The sequence below is a fragment of the Myodes glareolus genome, chromosome 21, assembly GCF_982192425.1.
Source record: "Myodes glareolus chromosome 21, mMyoGla1.1, whole genome shotgun sequence".
In the NCBI taxonomy this organism is placed as follows: domain Eukaryota; kingdom Metazoa; phylum Chordata; class Mammalia; order Rodentia; family Cricetidae; genus Myodes; species Myodes glareolus.
In genome coordinates this window covers 8002999-8019585 of record NC_142046.1, presented here as the reverse complement: position 1 = coordinate 8019585, position 16587 = coordinate 8002999, and the positions used below count along the sequence as shown (strand labels likewise).

The 16587-nt window shown below is 44.6% G+C and overlaps 1 protein-coding gene across 2 annotated transcripts; it reads right to left on the bottom strand.

Annotated features, from left to right (window-relative positions):
* Positions 1-2712: 2712 nt before the first annotated feature.
* On the bottom strand, positions 2713-10418 carry LOC125414764 (disks large homolog 5-like). Of its 2 annotated transcripts, none has more exons than XM_087900116.1 (6): positions 10172-10418; positions 9038-9197; positions 8055-8204; positions 7314-7485; positions 3668-3783; positions 2713-2815 (listed from the first exon to the last, which is right to left on the bottom strand). In XM_087900116.1, the coding sequence occupies exons 1-6, from the start codon at positions 10302-10304 to the stop codon at positions 2713-2715; spliced, it is 834 nt and encodes a 277-aa protein (XP_087756242.1). In that variant the 5' UTR covers positions 10305-10418. The 2 variants fall into 2 exon arrangements, with proteins under 2 accessions (XP_087756242.1, XP_087756243.1); XM_087900117.1 differs by having other exon boundaries at positions 8055-8186; positions 10172-10393.
* Positions 10419-16587: the final 6169 nt, after the last annotated feature.

The window sequence follows — 16587 nt, the reverse complement described above, 5'->3', positions numbered from 1 at the left end:
GTACATTTACACAATGGAGAACAGCAGAAAAAAATAACGACATCTTGAATTTTGCAAAAAAAAAAAAAATGGATGCTGCTAGAAAACATTATTTTGAGTGAGGTAACCCAGACACAGAAAGACAATTATCACATGTACTGACTCATAGGTGGTTTTTAAACATAAAGCAAAGGAAGCCAGCCTACAAACCACAATTCCAGAGAATTTAGACAACAATGAGGACAGTAAGAGAGACTTACATAGATTTAATCTACATGGGAAGGAGAAAGTAGAAAAAGACAAGATCTCCTGAGTAAATTGGGAGCATGGGGATATTGGGAGAGTATTGTAGGAAGAGGGGAGAGACAGAGAGGAGAGCAGAGAAAAATGTAGAGCTCAGTAAAAATCAATATAAAAAAGAGGGGTTCTTCACCCCACTTTTAACCAATAGGGTGTTCTCAAATTCTGAATTTGATTAGACAGTCCTAACCTGCATCGTCAACCTAGATGAGAGGTGAAGAAATCCGTTCCAATCAGTCAGTGATGCTGGGGCAGGGTCCAGAACTATGTGAGCTCTGCATGGATGTGTGGCATCCTAAGACAATCAGCATGCCTACTTCATGTACCTGTCCCTACAGGTCTCAAGAAACTCCTGTCTTTGGTTGAAGGTGATCCAATCCACTTATTAGCAGGTATGACTGGAAGGAGAAAGTCAAGTACAAGGGACTGGAAAAATGGCTCATGCAATAAGAGCTCTTTCGGCTGTCTCAGAAGACCAACATAATAGCAAACAAACGTCATTAATGTGCATTCCAGTTGGAATCCACTGCCCTCATCTGGTCACTGTGGGAATTGCATGTATGTGGTGGCAAAACACCCACAAGCACCACAAAAGGACCCAGCAAGTCTTGGAGGACATTCCTTCTGTGCGGTTATCATTTTTGCTTATCGCTCAGGTTTCAAAAACAACAGAGGCAGATTGCTTTGAATGTTTTGATTTCTTTTGTACATTCCTTTGTTGAATGTTCTCCTATCCTGTGAGGCCAGGAACAATGTAGTTGTGTGATGTCAGATGCCCCTCTGTATGTTGTGAATATGTTTTACTACCATTGGTTAATAAAGAAGCTGATTTGTCCTAGGGTAAGGCAGATTAAAGCTATGCAGGAAATACAAACAAAGATACAGAGAGAAAAAAGGCAGAGTCTAGGAGATGCCATGAAACAACTAGAGTAGGGGGATGCCAGAGAATTAGTGCAAAATCGCAACCATGTGGCAATACACAGTTTAATAGAAATGGATTCATTTAAATGTAAGAACTAGCTAGGAATAAGCCTGAGTCATTGGCCAAACAATAATAATTCATATTAAGCCTCAAAGTAATAATTTGTAATTATTTATAAGCATCCACAGGACAGGGCAGAACACAGGAAAGGTTCCAGCTACAGTTAGTTGCGTTTCCTTTAGTTTGGTCTGCATGATGATTTCATGAACATGTTGTACAGTGTGTGTCCACATTCTACTGAAGCTAAATATATGACCCCAAGGATGCAATATGTCTAGTTTTTCTGTAGACTAGTGGGTATACATGGAGTAGGCCATACCATCTGCCTGTGCAGACCTTGGCTGGGAAATCATTGTGCATCCCTAGCTACCTGAAACTTGCTGATACAGATCCACGCCTGTGAGTTGTGGGTTTACAGGTGTGTGACAGCGCACCTGCCTAAAGAAGAGTCTTTAAAAAAAGTTGGAAACTGCTTTTTATTCATAAGACATTCATTTCATCAATGGGGGCTTTAAGAAGGCGGTCATTACAGACAGTGTGTAACCTTAACAAACTATGAAAGCAATGGAAAGAACAAATGAAATAACAAAACATAGCAAAACCTTACACTAAAATGAAGAAAACCAAAAAACTAATGAACAGATATCCTGAGATATAAACCAAAACAAAACAAAACAATCTAAAACATAACAAAAACAACCATCCAAACAAAATTCCCACTTCTCTTTGGAATTTTCTTTAAGAAAAAGCAAATCAATAACATGAGCCAGGAGGCAGTGCATTAGTCTCTGTAGGGAATTATCTTCAGCAACACTTGTGCGTGATATGGGGTCAGCGTCAGCTCTGCACTAGAGAGAGAATCTTAGGCTTTTGGGTGCAGTCAGTTTGGATAGCAGTGTGAAAGAGTCTTCCTTGTCAGATTCCACATCACATATGGAGTCAGCATGTCAAAGTCCTTGACAGCAGCTGACAGAATAACTCTTTCTCACCCACATATCTCCCTCCATGTTGTTTTGCCCACTTGCTGATGGGTGTTCGGCTTCTGAATAATTTGTGGGGTGTCTTCTAAATTTCAAGCTTATTTCTGACGCAGTCTTTTCTTTGGAAATTGTGAGCCAACAGAGATGGATCAAATTGTGGCTGGATCCTCTGATGATTGGTTGATATTTGCCTCAATGCTCACAGGAGAGAGGAGGTGGCTTTTTCAGAGGTGGCCTGGATCCTGGAGTGTAGAATATTATGCCTGCAAGGTGTCTCACGTTTCCTCTAGGCTTCTCAGTTCTCTTACGAGGTGCTGTCAGAGAAGAAATGGAAATCAGACACAGAAACAGTCTCTCTGGGACACAGGCAAGAAAAAAAATCAGGGCCTATTTACCCCTAGTAAAGAAAAGTCAAGGAAGAAAGCCCACAGTGTGATCCCGTGGTTGGTGGGAATAGGATTGGATGGTGGGTCACTTGCCTGGCACATAGCACTCCTGCTGCAGCAGCTCCATCTGCAGGAGGCTCTCCTCCTGGGCTGTGGTCTGTTCCAGTTCATGCTGGATATGTTCAAACCTAGAGGAGAAAGGCAGCTTGGAATGAGGCCTGGTGGGGCCCTGCCATGTCAGCTTCTGAGCCCTCACCAGTTAGAAAATTCATTGTTTTTAGCTGAGCTCATTGACTGCTTCCCCAAGGGAAAAAGGGTCTGAGTGTCCCTGGGATGGATTTTATTTCTCAACATTTAAAAACTGATATAAGTTGAACTGGAAAATACTCTGTGCTGTACTTGAAAAAAAACAGCATATTTTTTCAACAGTCAAAAAACATTATTTTGGAGGAATATCCATATCTGAGTCACATTTCAGGAAAGATAGTCCTGGCCTTAATTGGATACCAGGTGAATGTAAGCAACCTGTAAAACTCAATGTCTGCCCTGTAGTGGAGCCTACACAACGCTGCAGAGAAGGCTACATTCCTACAGCCCAGAATGTTCAAGGGGTTATTATGTCAACTCCTAATCTGTTTATGGCCAGAGTAAATCATCTCACAGGAAACTGATGAATCCTACAGAAAGCCTGCAATCAGCAGGAGTTTGCTGCATTCATGTCAGCAAGAAGATTAGAAACTTATCTCTAAATGTGATGTTCCTGAAGGAAAATAAAGTGGCAGAGGACACACTGTCCCTCACAATTGACCTCTTCCTCCTCACGGGAGAAGAAGGGGACATGGTCCCTAGAAGATTCATAATCAAGCATACTGTTGCCTGAACAAAAGTTTCTGGTGATTCACCAAATCGATACTCTGAGGTATTTTTTCCCTGGATGTGGGTGGGAACCTTGCCAAATACACTAAAACCCAAAGAGGTTAGAGATCCCGAAACAGAGGATCCACTAGACTACAACTGCTTCTCTCAGTCCGTGCTCCTACCTCGTCTGGGACTCAGTGAAGTGATGCTGCAGCTTTCCTGCCAAGTCCCTTTGCTGGATAACCAGTTCCTTCCGCTTCAGTAAGAATTGAAGGTGTTCCTCCAGGCTTTGATGTTCCTATTCATTAGAAGATTGTGTTCTTAGGGCAGGGTTGTTTGCACCCACGTACACAGGTCTGCATGCTTGTACACAAACACAACCAAACACACTCACACAGTCCTGATCATCATAAGTACAGGATGCACACATACAAGCACACTACATTGCATCCACCTATGTAGTTCCTAGGTAACACGAAGGGAAGAAGAGATCACCTGGGATCTTCTAGAGAAGAGGGTTAAATTTCAGTAACCCACATCCTCTCCCCATGTATTCTAAAGCAGGCACAGGGATGTGGTGATGTGCTGAGGATTGTGTACTTTGTGTCTGTTTTGATAATTTCTCATTTTATTTCTACTTTATGTATGTGGGGTTTGTGTGCCTGTGTGTCTATGCACCACATGCATGCCTGGGAAAAGAACACAGGGGCAGAGCAGTCAATGTAGTGCTTGCCTTATAAACCCAGGCCACAAAATGGTGGATGTCAGGGTTCCTTGACCAGTTATCTAAGCTTGCATAGCACGTTGTCAAGACTGTACTTTCCTGGAAAGGGAAAGAAATGCAGACTAGGGCAGGAGCCTGACTGAGTCGAAGAGCACTGAGAGACAGCACCGAGGACCCGCTGCCTCCCCCTGCAGCAGAAAATGTACTGCAACACTATAGTCCTCTACTCAAAAAGCTTAGTTCAATGGTACAGGACCCCTGCCTGATGGTGGAACAGCCCCTTCCTCTCACTCAGTGCTTCCCTGTGGCTCCAAGGAGGGCAGCTTCCTCCAAAAGGAGCTCTCTAAACCACAGGTTACCTCAATTTCATCCCAATGAGTTTAAGGAATGAGTTCAGAAAATCAGGAAAACTCTACAATCAGGAGTTAAAGAAACCCTATTCTTGCAGTAAGATGGTTAAGTCATGGATTTCTCTAAGTAACAGAAGGCTAGTTTATTCATGGCCAAAATGAGTACCTCTATTACTTCATGCTTAACAATATTCCATGGAAGGGCTTGACTTCACTGAATTTCTACTCATCAATGATGGGCATTTGAATATTTTCTGGTTTGGCGATTGCTCTGAGAAATGCTTCTGTAACCCAGGTGTCCCCTAAATTCTCTGTGGACCCTACTTCTCCTATGGGATCACAGTGTCATCTTGTGACTGCAAACAAAGCTTCTGAAAAATTATACATAGCTTCTCATTGGGCTACTCATTTTTCAACCCTCGCAATATCTGAGGGTCCTCATTTCTCTCAACCCCCATCAGCCCGAAATTAATTCAGTGTAAAGAAGCTTAGAATAAAAGCAGCTTCTGAGTGCTGCAGACACAACATGCAGTGAGTGCTTTAGACTAGGATGAGCCTAAGTGGGCTGCACTAAGACAGCTGTTCTCACAGCTCAGCATGGCTATGGGACTTCTGCTGGGGGAGACACCTCTGCAGTTCAGAATCTCTTACATGATAAAATCCAGGCCAAGATCCAAAATCCAAATGAGTCAAGATTAGACAAAGGTGAAAGGAAAATGGCAACAGGTAATATGATGAGAACAAAATAGGATGCAGAAAAGTTGTTAGTGTGAAGTCACCTTTCACCCAGAGCAGAGAAGGACACACAACCTATGCTAGGTTTTCTTGCTCTCAGGCACCTTGAGTTGCCTCAGCAGCTTCTTTTTCACCACCATGTCCTGCATTACCTTCGTTTTCTACAAAGGATTTTTTGCAGATGAACATTTATGCCACTACAACACCTGAAAAACTTTTAGTTTGCATCAGTTTTGTGTTTTTTGTGCTAGTTAGCTGTGTGGACATGCCAAAAGATGGGCAGCTCCATGTGCTCTGTGACTGATGCAAACTGATGCTAACCAGAGCAGGAACAGTACTTTCTATTAACATGAAAGATGTCCATCATTCCATGAGTGAACATGCATATAGAGGCTCAATCACATATTCTCCAACCCACAAAGATATATATAAACACAACACACACACACACACACACACACACACACACACTTCCTGAACCCAGAAAAGAGAGAAGACTAGAGTGTTGCAGCACCTTTCCTGCTGCAGGGGGAGGTAGCCGGTCCTCAGTGCTGTCTCTCAGTGCTCTTAGACTCAGTCAGGCTCCTGCCCTAGTCTGAACCTAGGCCTCAAAGAGCCTCCCCCTTCAGTAAAGTTCTTCATCTCAAGACTCACTGATCATACAGTAAGTGAAAACGTCTGCACACCTGAGCTTGACCACAAAAGACCAAGTCCCAAAGGAAGAGGCTGCACATGAAGCCTCCTGATAGCTCTAAGTTATAGTCCTAAGAAACCTTACCCAGGCTCCTCCAGAGAAGACCTTGATAGCACCAGAGAATGAAGACACCCATGATCATGACCCAAAAACCTTGGACCATAACACAGGGCATATAATATAAAAATAGCCCCAGATCAGACAATAGGAGCTTAGTGAGGTCACCAGAGCGTTGTTCTGAAATGCATCACTCTGTACAACGATGAAGGGAATCTGTACTAAGATATAACCATGCGCATGAAAAATTGAGCATAAAATGTCAGCAAAGAGACAGACTGCCCGGTTTTGTCTGGGAGGTTACTTCAGTTCACTGAAAGGAAAGATGTCCCGCGCTACCGTCTCGCCAGCAAGAACCACGCGGTACACATAGGATCCTTCTGCAGAAAAGCTTTATGTCTCTTGGGAGCTAGAGCATAAGCCACATGGCGGAGACCCAGATAAGATGGAACCCATCCCTTATAAAGGAAACAGACCCTGCTTCGGACGTGTCACTCTTGGATAGGTCCGCTGCTCCCAGTCCCAGGTGATGCCTCGGGAGTAGGCGGGGACTCAGTGGGAAATTACCGAGCACATGTGCGTTCATCTGGCGGTGAAGCCGGATGTCAGCGCCATCTTGATAATGGAGAATGTGGCTGCGGCCTTCTACAGAAAGATCTACTTTTTATTTTCAAAATAGCTCTGGGGTTTGAATTTTCTATTACAAAATTCATTAATTCCAAAGTAACAAAAATGTGTAAAAATTGAGAGAAAACACCAAGACCTTTCTATTTCTTACTAAACGAACCATTTAGCAATAAGATGAGACAGGAAAATATAGAAAGCTCTCCCTGTGAGGAGACAGGAGATCCAAAGAACTCTGGCCTGGTAGCTTAAGCAGACCAAAAATACTCTGTTATATCAAGCAAATGATCCACAGGCCCTTGTGCTCACTCACACACTCACTGAAAGCTCTGTGATTCTCCCAAAGTGGTTCCCAGCACAGAACCCTTCCTACCATACTGACATGTAGGTGTGTGATGTGTGATTTACCTACCCATCTCCCACAAAGAACTACAGCTTCTACCAGAACAGGATGGTTTCTTTTCACTCAGGTTGTGTCTTTCAAGAGGTAACTCCCCAGAAAGACTTGTGAAGGATCCCAGAAATGAACTATGAGATGGAACGTAGGTGGTCAGCTGAGTAACTGAGTGGATGGTTACATGATGGTGTACATATGTGTGTGTGGTTAGATAGGTGGGCAGCTTGCTCCTGCTGCCTCAGCTTACCTGCTGCTGCTTGGTCAAGAGGTCATAGATCTTCTCAAGGTCCTCCTCACAGAGCCTCTTTGTCTCCTCACAGGACTCTTGCAGGAAAATCTGCTCCTGCTGCAGCTTTCTGTTGTCCTCTCTCAACATGCCCACTTTTTCCTTCATCTGTGTCCTTTCCCTCAGAAGCCGGCTGCGGAGGGTGTTTAACCATCACAAACAATGATGAGCTCCAGTCCACCTCCATCTGCCACTCCTACCTACTAATACCACCTTCCCTGCAAGGCCCCATGTCCTCAGACAGCCCCAGACTGCAACCCACATTAGCCATGCCAGTATCACCCAGGTGATGTAGCTCTGAGAACAGGATTCTGTACGCCCAACAAGCACTGATCTTACACTGTCCATGGTATTGGGAGAACATCATCAGGTATAGAACAAACATGGCCTGAGGGAGGACAGCAGACCCAAGAGGAATACATTCCACATCTGTATCCCATAGCAACAGGCTCTGTAAGCCCCTCTCAGAGTCCCAGAGACCATTTATGGTGCAAACCATGTTTTCTATCTAGAAGCTCTGGAAGCTGACAGGGCACCCACCGTTGGGAGGGACTCTCCGACTCCTTGCACTCAGGAGAAATCAGTCTGGGAGGACAAGTACAAGGGAAACAAGCTAGAAGCACAGCCCTCACTTTCTTACAAAGAGAAATAAGTGCAGCAGCTGTCCTTCTGAAGGGCGGTACCATCCAATCAGACACTCACCTGTAGGAGTTGGTCTTCTCAGTCAGCTCCTTGTTCCTGGAAGAGTCCTCACTAATTTCCTTGGGGAATTTCTCCAGCTCTGACATCTCCTTCTGGTGATCCATGTTCAGCTCCTCACGCTCCGAATTCTGCCTGTGATAGAGCATGGGCCTAGGAACAAAGAACCCCATGAGTACGGTCATCGGAACCCCATGAACACATGAATTAAGCTGTGTCTAAGATTATTCTAGTGCACTGGGTGTCACATCCTGAATCCTAGGTACTAGGACCTGTTGATGTTATTAGACTTGCTACACTGACCCACTGCCAGAAAGGCGAAGCGTCAAGAGGGAGACATACAGGGCTACATGAGCTTCCTCAGTAGGCCTGGAGGAACAAACTAGCTCTTCTTAAGATGTCCCAGGATTCTGTGCTATGGGTCTGGGCCTACCTGACACCTGTGATATCACATCTCAGGGTCTGAACCTACCTGACACCTGTGATATCATATCTCAAGGATATGCAGTAGGTGAAATTTTATCAGAGAGCAAGGAACAAGAGTAGAGAGGTGATCAGATGAGCTCCAGGCCTTCCAGTCACACACTGAGATGGATCACTAGGACCAGGCCCAACTCCCACAGCAATCAGCAAGTAATCCCCCAGTCACATACAAGGACTCCCCATAAGCTCAGCACCCAGCATCTCCCACAAGCCAACACCTGTCCAGGCCTCTTTGAAATGCGTGTTGTGAGCTCACACACTGCTGCCCCATCCATAGAATGTGACTCAGGCCACAGGCCCTGCTTTTCATTGGGAGGAAGCAGAACAGCCTGTGTCCCCATCTCACTCCCACCCAGACTTCAGTTCTGCCTCTCAGATGCACTCAGGAAAAGTAGTTTGGGCAGGAGGACACCTTGGAGATGCAGCCTCAAGTGACATGAGGAATGCTGGGGTGGACACAGGGGGGTCAAGACAGTCACCAGAGAACTGGACATAATGACTACCTGTTGTTCACAGCATTGTTGTTATAACTGGCCAGGATTGCACGAAGTTCATTCCTTTCATTGGTCATCATCTGAAGCTGAAGGGTCAGTTCATGGATCTTGTTCATCTGCTGCTCCTTCTCAGTGAGTGAGGTTGAGGTCTGTGCCTTTCCAGTACTCCCTGCAGGTAGATAAACATCAGTGAATTTGAACACTTGGATGGTAAAGAGCCATGAGAGACCAGGTTGAGTCTTCAGAAGAGGCCTGAGGAAGAGGGAGTGCATGGAACTCACTGAAGACCTCAGAGAGCAGAACAACTATCCTCAAATCAAACCCATAAACCATGTCTCTTTTGCCAATCACTGTCTCTAAATATGTCCATCATGTTGGGGAATATTATTTTCAGGTGTATGACTTTGTTTATGCTGCAATTGTTTAACTCTGTGAAACCATGTTACTGTGTTTGTCTATAACACCTGAACATCCTAATAAAGAGATGGACAGCCAATAGTGACACAGGAGCAGGGAGAGGTGGGACTAGCAGGCAGAGAGTATAAATAGAAGGTGAACTCTGAGAGGAGAATAAGGAGGAGCCCAAGAACAAGAGGGGATAAGACACCAGCTCACTCAGCAGCCATGGAGTAAGAATGAAGGAAAGATTTACAGAAGAGAAAGATCAAAGCCCAGAGGCAAAAAGCAGTTGAGATAATTTAAATCAAGAAGAGCTCACAAGAAACACACCAAGATAAGGGCAGGCATTCATAAGGAAGGAGAAGCTACTGTGTGTGCTTTATTTGGGATCTTGTCTGGGAGACGTTACTCTCCCTCATTTTAGTGACACACAAGCAAAAGAAATCCAGTGCCAGTGAATGGCAGGGTCAAACTGGAACCACTGTGGTCCCTTTGTGCTTCCCACGCAGAGGCCAAGGGAAAGCAGAGGGCCCTCAGCACAGCAGTTGAAGCCTTGACCATCCCTGGCTCTCTGCCATACACACCATCAGAAATCCTCGATTCTGGGTCTGCTCTTTAGTAACTCAGAGAAGCAGAAAGGACCATTGTTTCCCAGAAACTCCCACCTCCTGAGTCCCACTCCTGAAAGGAACAACTTAAGCCTTCCTCCTTCAGGAAGCTCTCTGTCCCCTGCCCAGGACTCACTGCGCTTTCCCCAGAACCATTTATTTCTTGATGTGTGTCTCGGAGACTGAAGGCCATCTTCCCTGGGCCTCTCTCTGCTCTCCCTGCGCTCTCCATCCTGTCTCGCAAACAGCCTGTTCAGTCGTGTCAGCATGGCTGTGGGTGAACCACACAGGCACCGAATGAATGCCACAAGGGCAGTTGGCGTTGCCACAACACTGGTGACATCACAGAATTCCAGGCTCTCCAGGATACAGTAGAATGTCCAGGTGGGGGACTGCTGATGTCATACGATACAGCTATTAACCCCTGCTAACAACTTCACCCAAAAGTGACCTAAAACTATATGTGAGATAGAGTGTTCCATGGTGTGATATCTCTCATAGGGTCCCCACAATACAGCTGACTCAGACTGCACTGTTTGGCTGCTGAAACAGACTTAGAGCCTGACACTATGTCACTGATAATCCCACCATCCCTGTGTCCTTGGATGGCTCCCACCACAGGTCCTTAATCTGATCTGTCTTCCTAGTCTGTAAATCAACTGCCTTTCAAAGCAGATTGGGAGCCTCAGTCACTCTGAGGCAGGAGGGTTAGGAGCCTAAGGTCAGTCTGTGCTCCAGAGGGAGGCAAGTTTGCTTGGTTGGGTTTGTTTGTTTGTTGAGATGTTGGGTGATTTCCTGCCCTCTATGTGGCCCTGAGATTGCCGTAAGACTCAGTTGTCTTACCAATTTAAAAAGCAGCAGGCTGGACATTGATGCCTTCTGAGGTCTAGTGACAGGTGGCCTGTGGAAATTCTAGAAAGGTCCACAGAGATATCTATCCTGTGCATGGAACCATACTTCTGCCTAGTGTCCTTTGACTTTATTTTGCAGTTGATGGGGCACAGGAAATGTTCCCTAACCTGGGCATTCACAGGGCCTGTGCCATACCTCCCATCTGCAGCCAGTGCCTGACTGCTTGTCATAGGTCTGACCTCTGCCACTGTCAGCAATGTTGGCACCTGCATCTACCACTGCATGGGATCTTGTCCCTCCCAGACCCTCCATCAATCCCCACAGTGTTCCTATCAGATACAAGTTGCTGTCCAGCTCCTTCCCACTTTTGTGGAGTCTCAGGATCTGACCCTGTCTCTTTGGCTCCTCTCATGTCCACACTGGATGCTCTGTTACCAAACTAGCCCCATGTATCCTGTGGCTCACATTCCCCTCACATTGGTCCAACCACAATATTCCTTGTATTCCTGGCTCCTTCCAACTGTGTCTGGTTCTTCTGGCTTATATGCCTCCCCTCCTCCACACCTCAAACACACATTATGACATTTGTATTTGTGAGTCACTCCCATTTTTAGAAATTTCTGATAAGTCTTTCTTTGCTGTAGCAGATGGTTTTCCTGACACTGGAGGACCCAGAGCAATGCTAAGGCCCTGCTTCATCCATGCCACTAGTGTTCCATGCAAGAACTTGCAGCCAAAAATGGTGCTGAGCAAATCAGTCCTGTCCAGGCTGCCTAATGACCGTGTGACTGTAGGAATGCACCTTTGCATGGCACCCCAAGTGGTTAGTGTCATTCACCTCCCTCATGGCCACATTCTAATGATAGTGACCCAATACCAGACCCTGGGCATACTGGAGAGGTGTTCATTGATTAGAAAGGAAGATGTGTGAGACACAAGCCTGTCATTCCAGTGTTGGGGTAGCAACATAGGAAGATCAGGAGTTCCAAATCAACCTGGACTACAGAAACTCTGGTACAAAGAAGACAGGCAGACCAGGATGGGAGCTCAGTTGGTGGAAGTCTTCCCTAGGAGACATTAAACCCCAAGCTCCATTTCAGGACCATGTAAACATGCCTTGACATCTGGGCAGAAAGGAAGATCACAGCTTGCAGGTTAGCCTTAGCTACATGGTGAGATGGAGGCCAGCCTGGGCTATATGTTGGAAGAGAGAAAACTGGATTTTCAGGACACAGGCCGGGAGACCCCAGGAAGGAAGATTTGCTTTGAGAGAAGGAGAGATGGATGACAGAATTTGTGCAGTTGGTAATTAGTGAGGCCCAGCACAGTCTTGGAGGGGTGCTATGTTCAGGGTACCTTATCCCCCAGATGGCGAGAGTGGTCTCAGGAAGGAAGAACAGAATTATCTGAGCCCTGTTGTGGAGTTAAGGGAAGCTCCACAGGGACCTTCTCACCATGTTCAGCTGGGAGAGACAGAAGGCCACAGTGACCCCCAGGACTTGTTGGTAGTATCCCAGAACCACTGCATGTAGAATACACTGTGTACCTTTTTGGGCACCTAGAAGTGGGTGTTGGGTTGTGCATATGTGAGTAATGTGCATTCAGAAAGAAAAAATAGAATTTAAAGAAGTATAGAGAAGTGGAAAGTTTAAATCAGGAGTAAAAAATTGTAAATAGTAAGTTTCATACATGGGATAAGGAAAGAGTATTCAGTTAGATAGCTAAAGGGAGTTAAAATGGAGCAGACACAAAGGCAGAGATATTTAGAGTCTGTAAGTGTGATAGCCGCAGAAATGCAACTTTTATCGCTAGCTAAACAGGTAGGAGAAGTAAATGAACTATGGCATTTGGCCCAAGAATCGCCTAGGTTGCTGCTGAGATTGAAGTGCCAGGCACAGGAGGCACACAGTAGCCAGCTGAATCTGACCCACCTGTGGATGAAAGGCAAGTCAGAGTAAGTGTAGAGAACAAATTTTACCCCACGCAGTCAGTAGCCCAGAGTCATCTAATAGAACAGTGGAGAGGATTCAGGAATTCTCCTAATTTTATGATGACAAGTTAAAATTTAAAAAAAAAAATAGTTTAAAATCAGTGTGGCTATCTGCACCAGAGCTTGTGACGGCAGACTGGCAGGCAGAGGGAGCCTATGCCCTGCCCTCTGCCATGTGGCCTGGCTGCAGCAGGGAGCTGAAAGGCAGGTTTGATAAAGGAGCCTCAGAGAGCTGCAGCTTCAGGACAATTGAAAATAAGCAAGCAGGTTAAATATGCTTCTTTTTTCCAGTTCACAATTTTGCTTGTTTGTCAAAAATCTGCTGTCTGGGGCTGGAAAGATGGCTCAGAGGGTAAGAGGCTTCCAGAGGTCCCAAGTTCAATTCCCAGCCAACCACATGGTGGCTCACAAACATCTGTAATCAGACCTAGTGCCTTTCTTGCCAGCAGTACATTGTATGAGTAATAAATAAATAAATTTATTTAAAAAATCTGTTTGGAGGCGTGTGGATTCGTATCCAAGGTTATTGATACCAGTTCTTTTGATCCTCAACTCCTTTTCAGTCTGTTTTCAGGGCTGTAACTCTGCAGTGACGTTTAAACCCATGGATTGTGATGCATTCAGAAGTTCCTTGATTTACAGGAGTTATAAGATTGTTTAGGCTATCCTGAGTATTTTTTCTTACAAAGTGGAAGATTGTTCTTTGAGGTCTGTGAAGAATTTTGCTATAATTTTAATGGGCATTGCATTGAATCTGTAGATTTCAGTAAGATTGTTATTTTTGCCATGTTGGTTCTACCTTCACAAGAGAATAGCAGATCTTTCCATTTTCTGATGTCTGAAATTTCTTTCTTTAAAGATTTAAAGTTCTTATCATATAGAATTCTCTACTTGTTTGGTTAAAGCTACTCCAAGATATTTTATGGTGTTTATGGCTATTGGAAAGGTTGACGTCTCTCATTTATCATATTGTAGAAGAGTTGCATTTTGGGTTGTTTTGAGGCATTCATATCAAAGAATAAGTCTCTGTGTGTAATTCATTTGGGAGCCTGGTGGCGGGCCCATAAGAAAGCCAAAGGAGTAAAACATCCCACAACACATCAGTCCCTACTGCAGCCCCACTGACCCTGGAAGATACAGGCTAGCCCAGTCACGCTGGTTTGGAAATGTCAGCTCATGTCTGATGAGATGCAGGAAGGTTCTCATGCCCTGATGCTTTTCACCTCCCGGACCTGCTAACCTGTGTCCAAGACTAAAAGCAACTGAATGTCTCAGAGCTGAGTGCAGGGAAGGGGAGTTTCACTCCCAGATATTCACATCAGATACCCAGAGAACCAGCAGAAATCCACTGGGGATGAAGAGCAGGGACACCCGACCGTGACAACTCACAGTGACACTGTCTCCTGCTGCATTCTTCCCACTCAGAATTATAGTAAGGAGCTCCCAGCATAACCTTGACCATTCCTAACTCGCTGCCAAACTAAACATCAGAAATCCTGCAATTGTGGTCTGCTCTTTAGGAACCCAGAGAAGAAGCATAGGCCCATTGCTTCAGGTGGTCCCAGCTCCCAAACCCTATTTCTAGAAGGTCCAATTTGAGTCTCACCTTCTTCTTAGAAAGCCAGAGATCTCTCTGCCAATCAATGTGCTTAGTCTTGTCAACACGCCTCTTGGTGAACCATATAAACAATGAATGCCTCAAGGGCAGTTGACGCTGCTGCTACACTGGTAATTTCATAGAAGATGCCAAGGGCTCTTCAGGATACAATAAAATGTCCAGACAAGAGACATGTAGGATCACAAACTATCTGATAGATAGCTCTTTCCCAATTCACAAAAAACCAAGCTACCCTTTCCAGGAGCCTTCCCTGGGACACAGTGGAAGCCCTTCAGCACCGTTTCCTGTCAATCCAGAGGTCTCCCTGATTCATTAGAATCAAAATTAACTTAGGGGTATTTTGTAGACTTTTGTCTCATATTGTGTTATTTGGGCATTTTTTTCTGTTTGTTTTTTAAAGAGGGAGCTGGGTGGGTATGGAGATGGGGAGGATCTGGAATTTAGGGAAACTTGATTAGAATATATTGTATGAAAAAATTCAACAAAAATAAATAATTCAAGCAGAACAGTAGTGGCACACACCTTTAATCCCAGCACCCAGAAGTCAGACACAGGCAGATCTCTGGGAGTTTGAGCCCACACTGTCCTACCAAATGAGTTCCAGGACAGTCAGAACTACACAGAGATATCATATCAAATAAATAAATAAATAAATAAATAAATAAATAAATAAATACAATAATAATAAGGGATAAAATTCAAACAAAAGGCTTTACAACTTCACCAAATACACAGATGATCTTTATTTCATTCCATTACATACTTAAATTCAAAACTTTAAAAAACTGAAAATTTTTTGCTGTATTACTTTGCTTCATGGTTATGATTTCAACCTAAGGGAAACATCTTCTTAAAGTATAAACTTCTGTATGCTATTTTTGAATATATTTTGTATCACAAGTTTACAAGATAAAGTTCTCCACATGGCTTCTATTTGTTTTGGCTTATTGTACCTCTTCACTCAGGAGGCAGAAGCCAGTAGATCTCTGTGAATTCAAAGCCAACCTAGTCCACATAGTGAGTTCTAGGTCACCCAGAGCCAAATGGTGGCAGGGCTTCAAAATAAATAAATTTAAAAATGAGTGCTCATAGAAAAATAGTTCCAATTATTTTTAGTTCATGGGACTTGAATATCTGATGAAGAAATTAAATTAGTTTTGTTGGTAAGGCAAAATAAAACATCTCCTGTCTATGAGCATCTTCCCTGAGTACACATTCACAGCTGTAGAATGTTTAAGATGTCATGTCTGTGGTTTCCATACTTCACATCTAGCTGCCTGGGCTTTTAACAACAGGGATGAAACAGGGCCAAGGAAAAGGACCTCAGGCCCAGAGCTGAGCCCAAGCAGTGGCCGTCACCTTGAGGACCGACACATTCCCAGGCCCATAAGGACACCCGAACCCTCAGAAAAACCCAGATACTGTACAGCTGTGGTTTCAAACCCACAGCATGAGGAGAGGATGGCCCCTGTTGAGTTTATTGTTAGGACTTGGAAACAGAGGTGATTTCTGTCCATTGCTAACTGTCCTGAGAGCGTCTATTAGCTTAACAAGTTCAATTTACCTTTATTTGGCTTCCTTAATGGTTAACAAATCCACAAATGAAAAAATATGGTTGTCATTCTGTCTACTTGCCTAATTCTCCGGCAAAAAAATCACTGACAAGATCTAGACTATAAAGCAGACTGGTAGGAGCGCTGGCTTCACACGGTGTCCCAAATATTAAAGGACACTTGAGGCTTCAGCGTGGAGTCTAAGGACTCAGTGGAAGAAATGTTTTCTTAGGATTTGTCATTATTAATGTGGGTGCTGCCGTTCCTGGTCCAAGAGTTGACATCAACAACTTTCCAGATAAATACGTTCTCTTTGTAGTGTGTGAGAAGAACAATTGTCTGGATATGTCCTCATCACAGACATGGATGTGGGCCCTGTATTTATTATCACCAGTATTACTGCTGTAAGTCAGGCATGGTGCTCCACATCTCTTACCAGCATTTGTGGTGGTGCAGGCTTTTAATCCCAGCACTTGGGAGGCAGAAGTAGGTGGGTCTCTGAGTTCGAGGCCATCCTTTCTACAAGAGCAAGTTCCAGG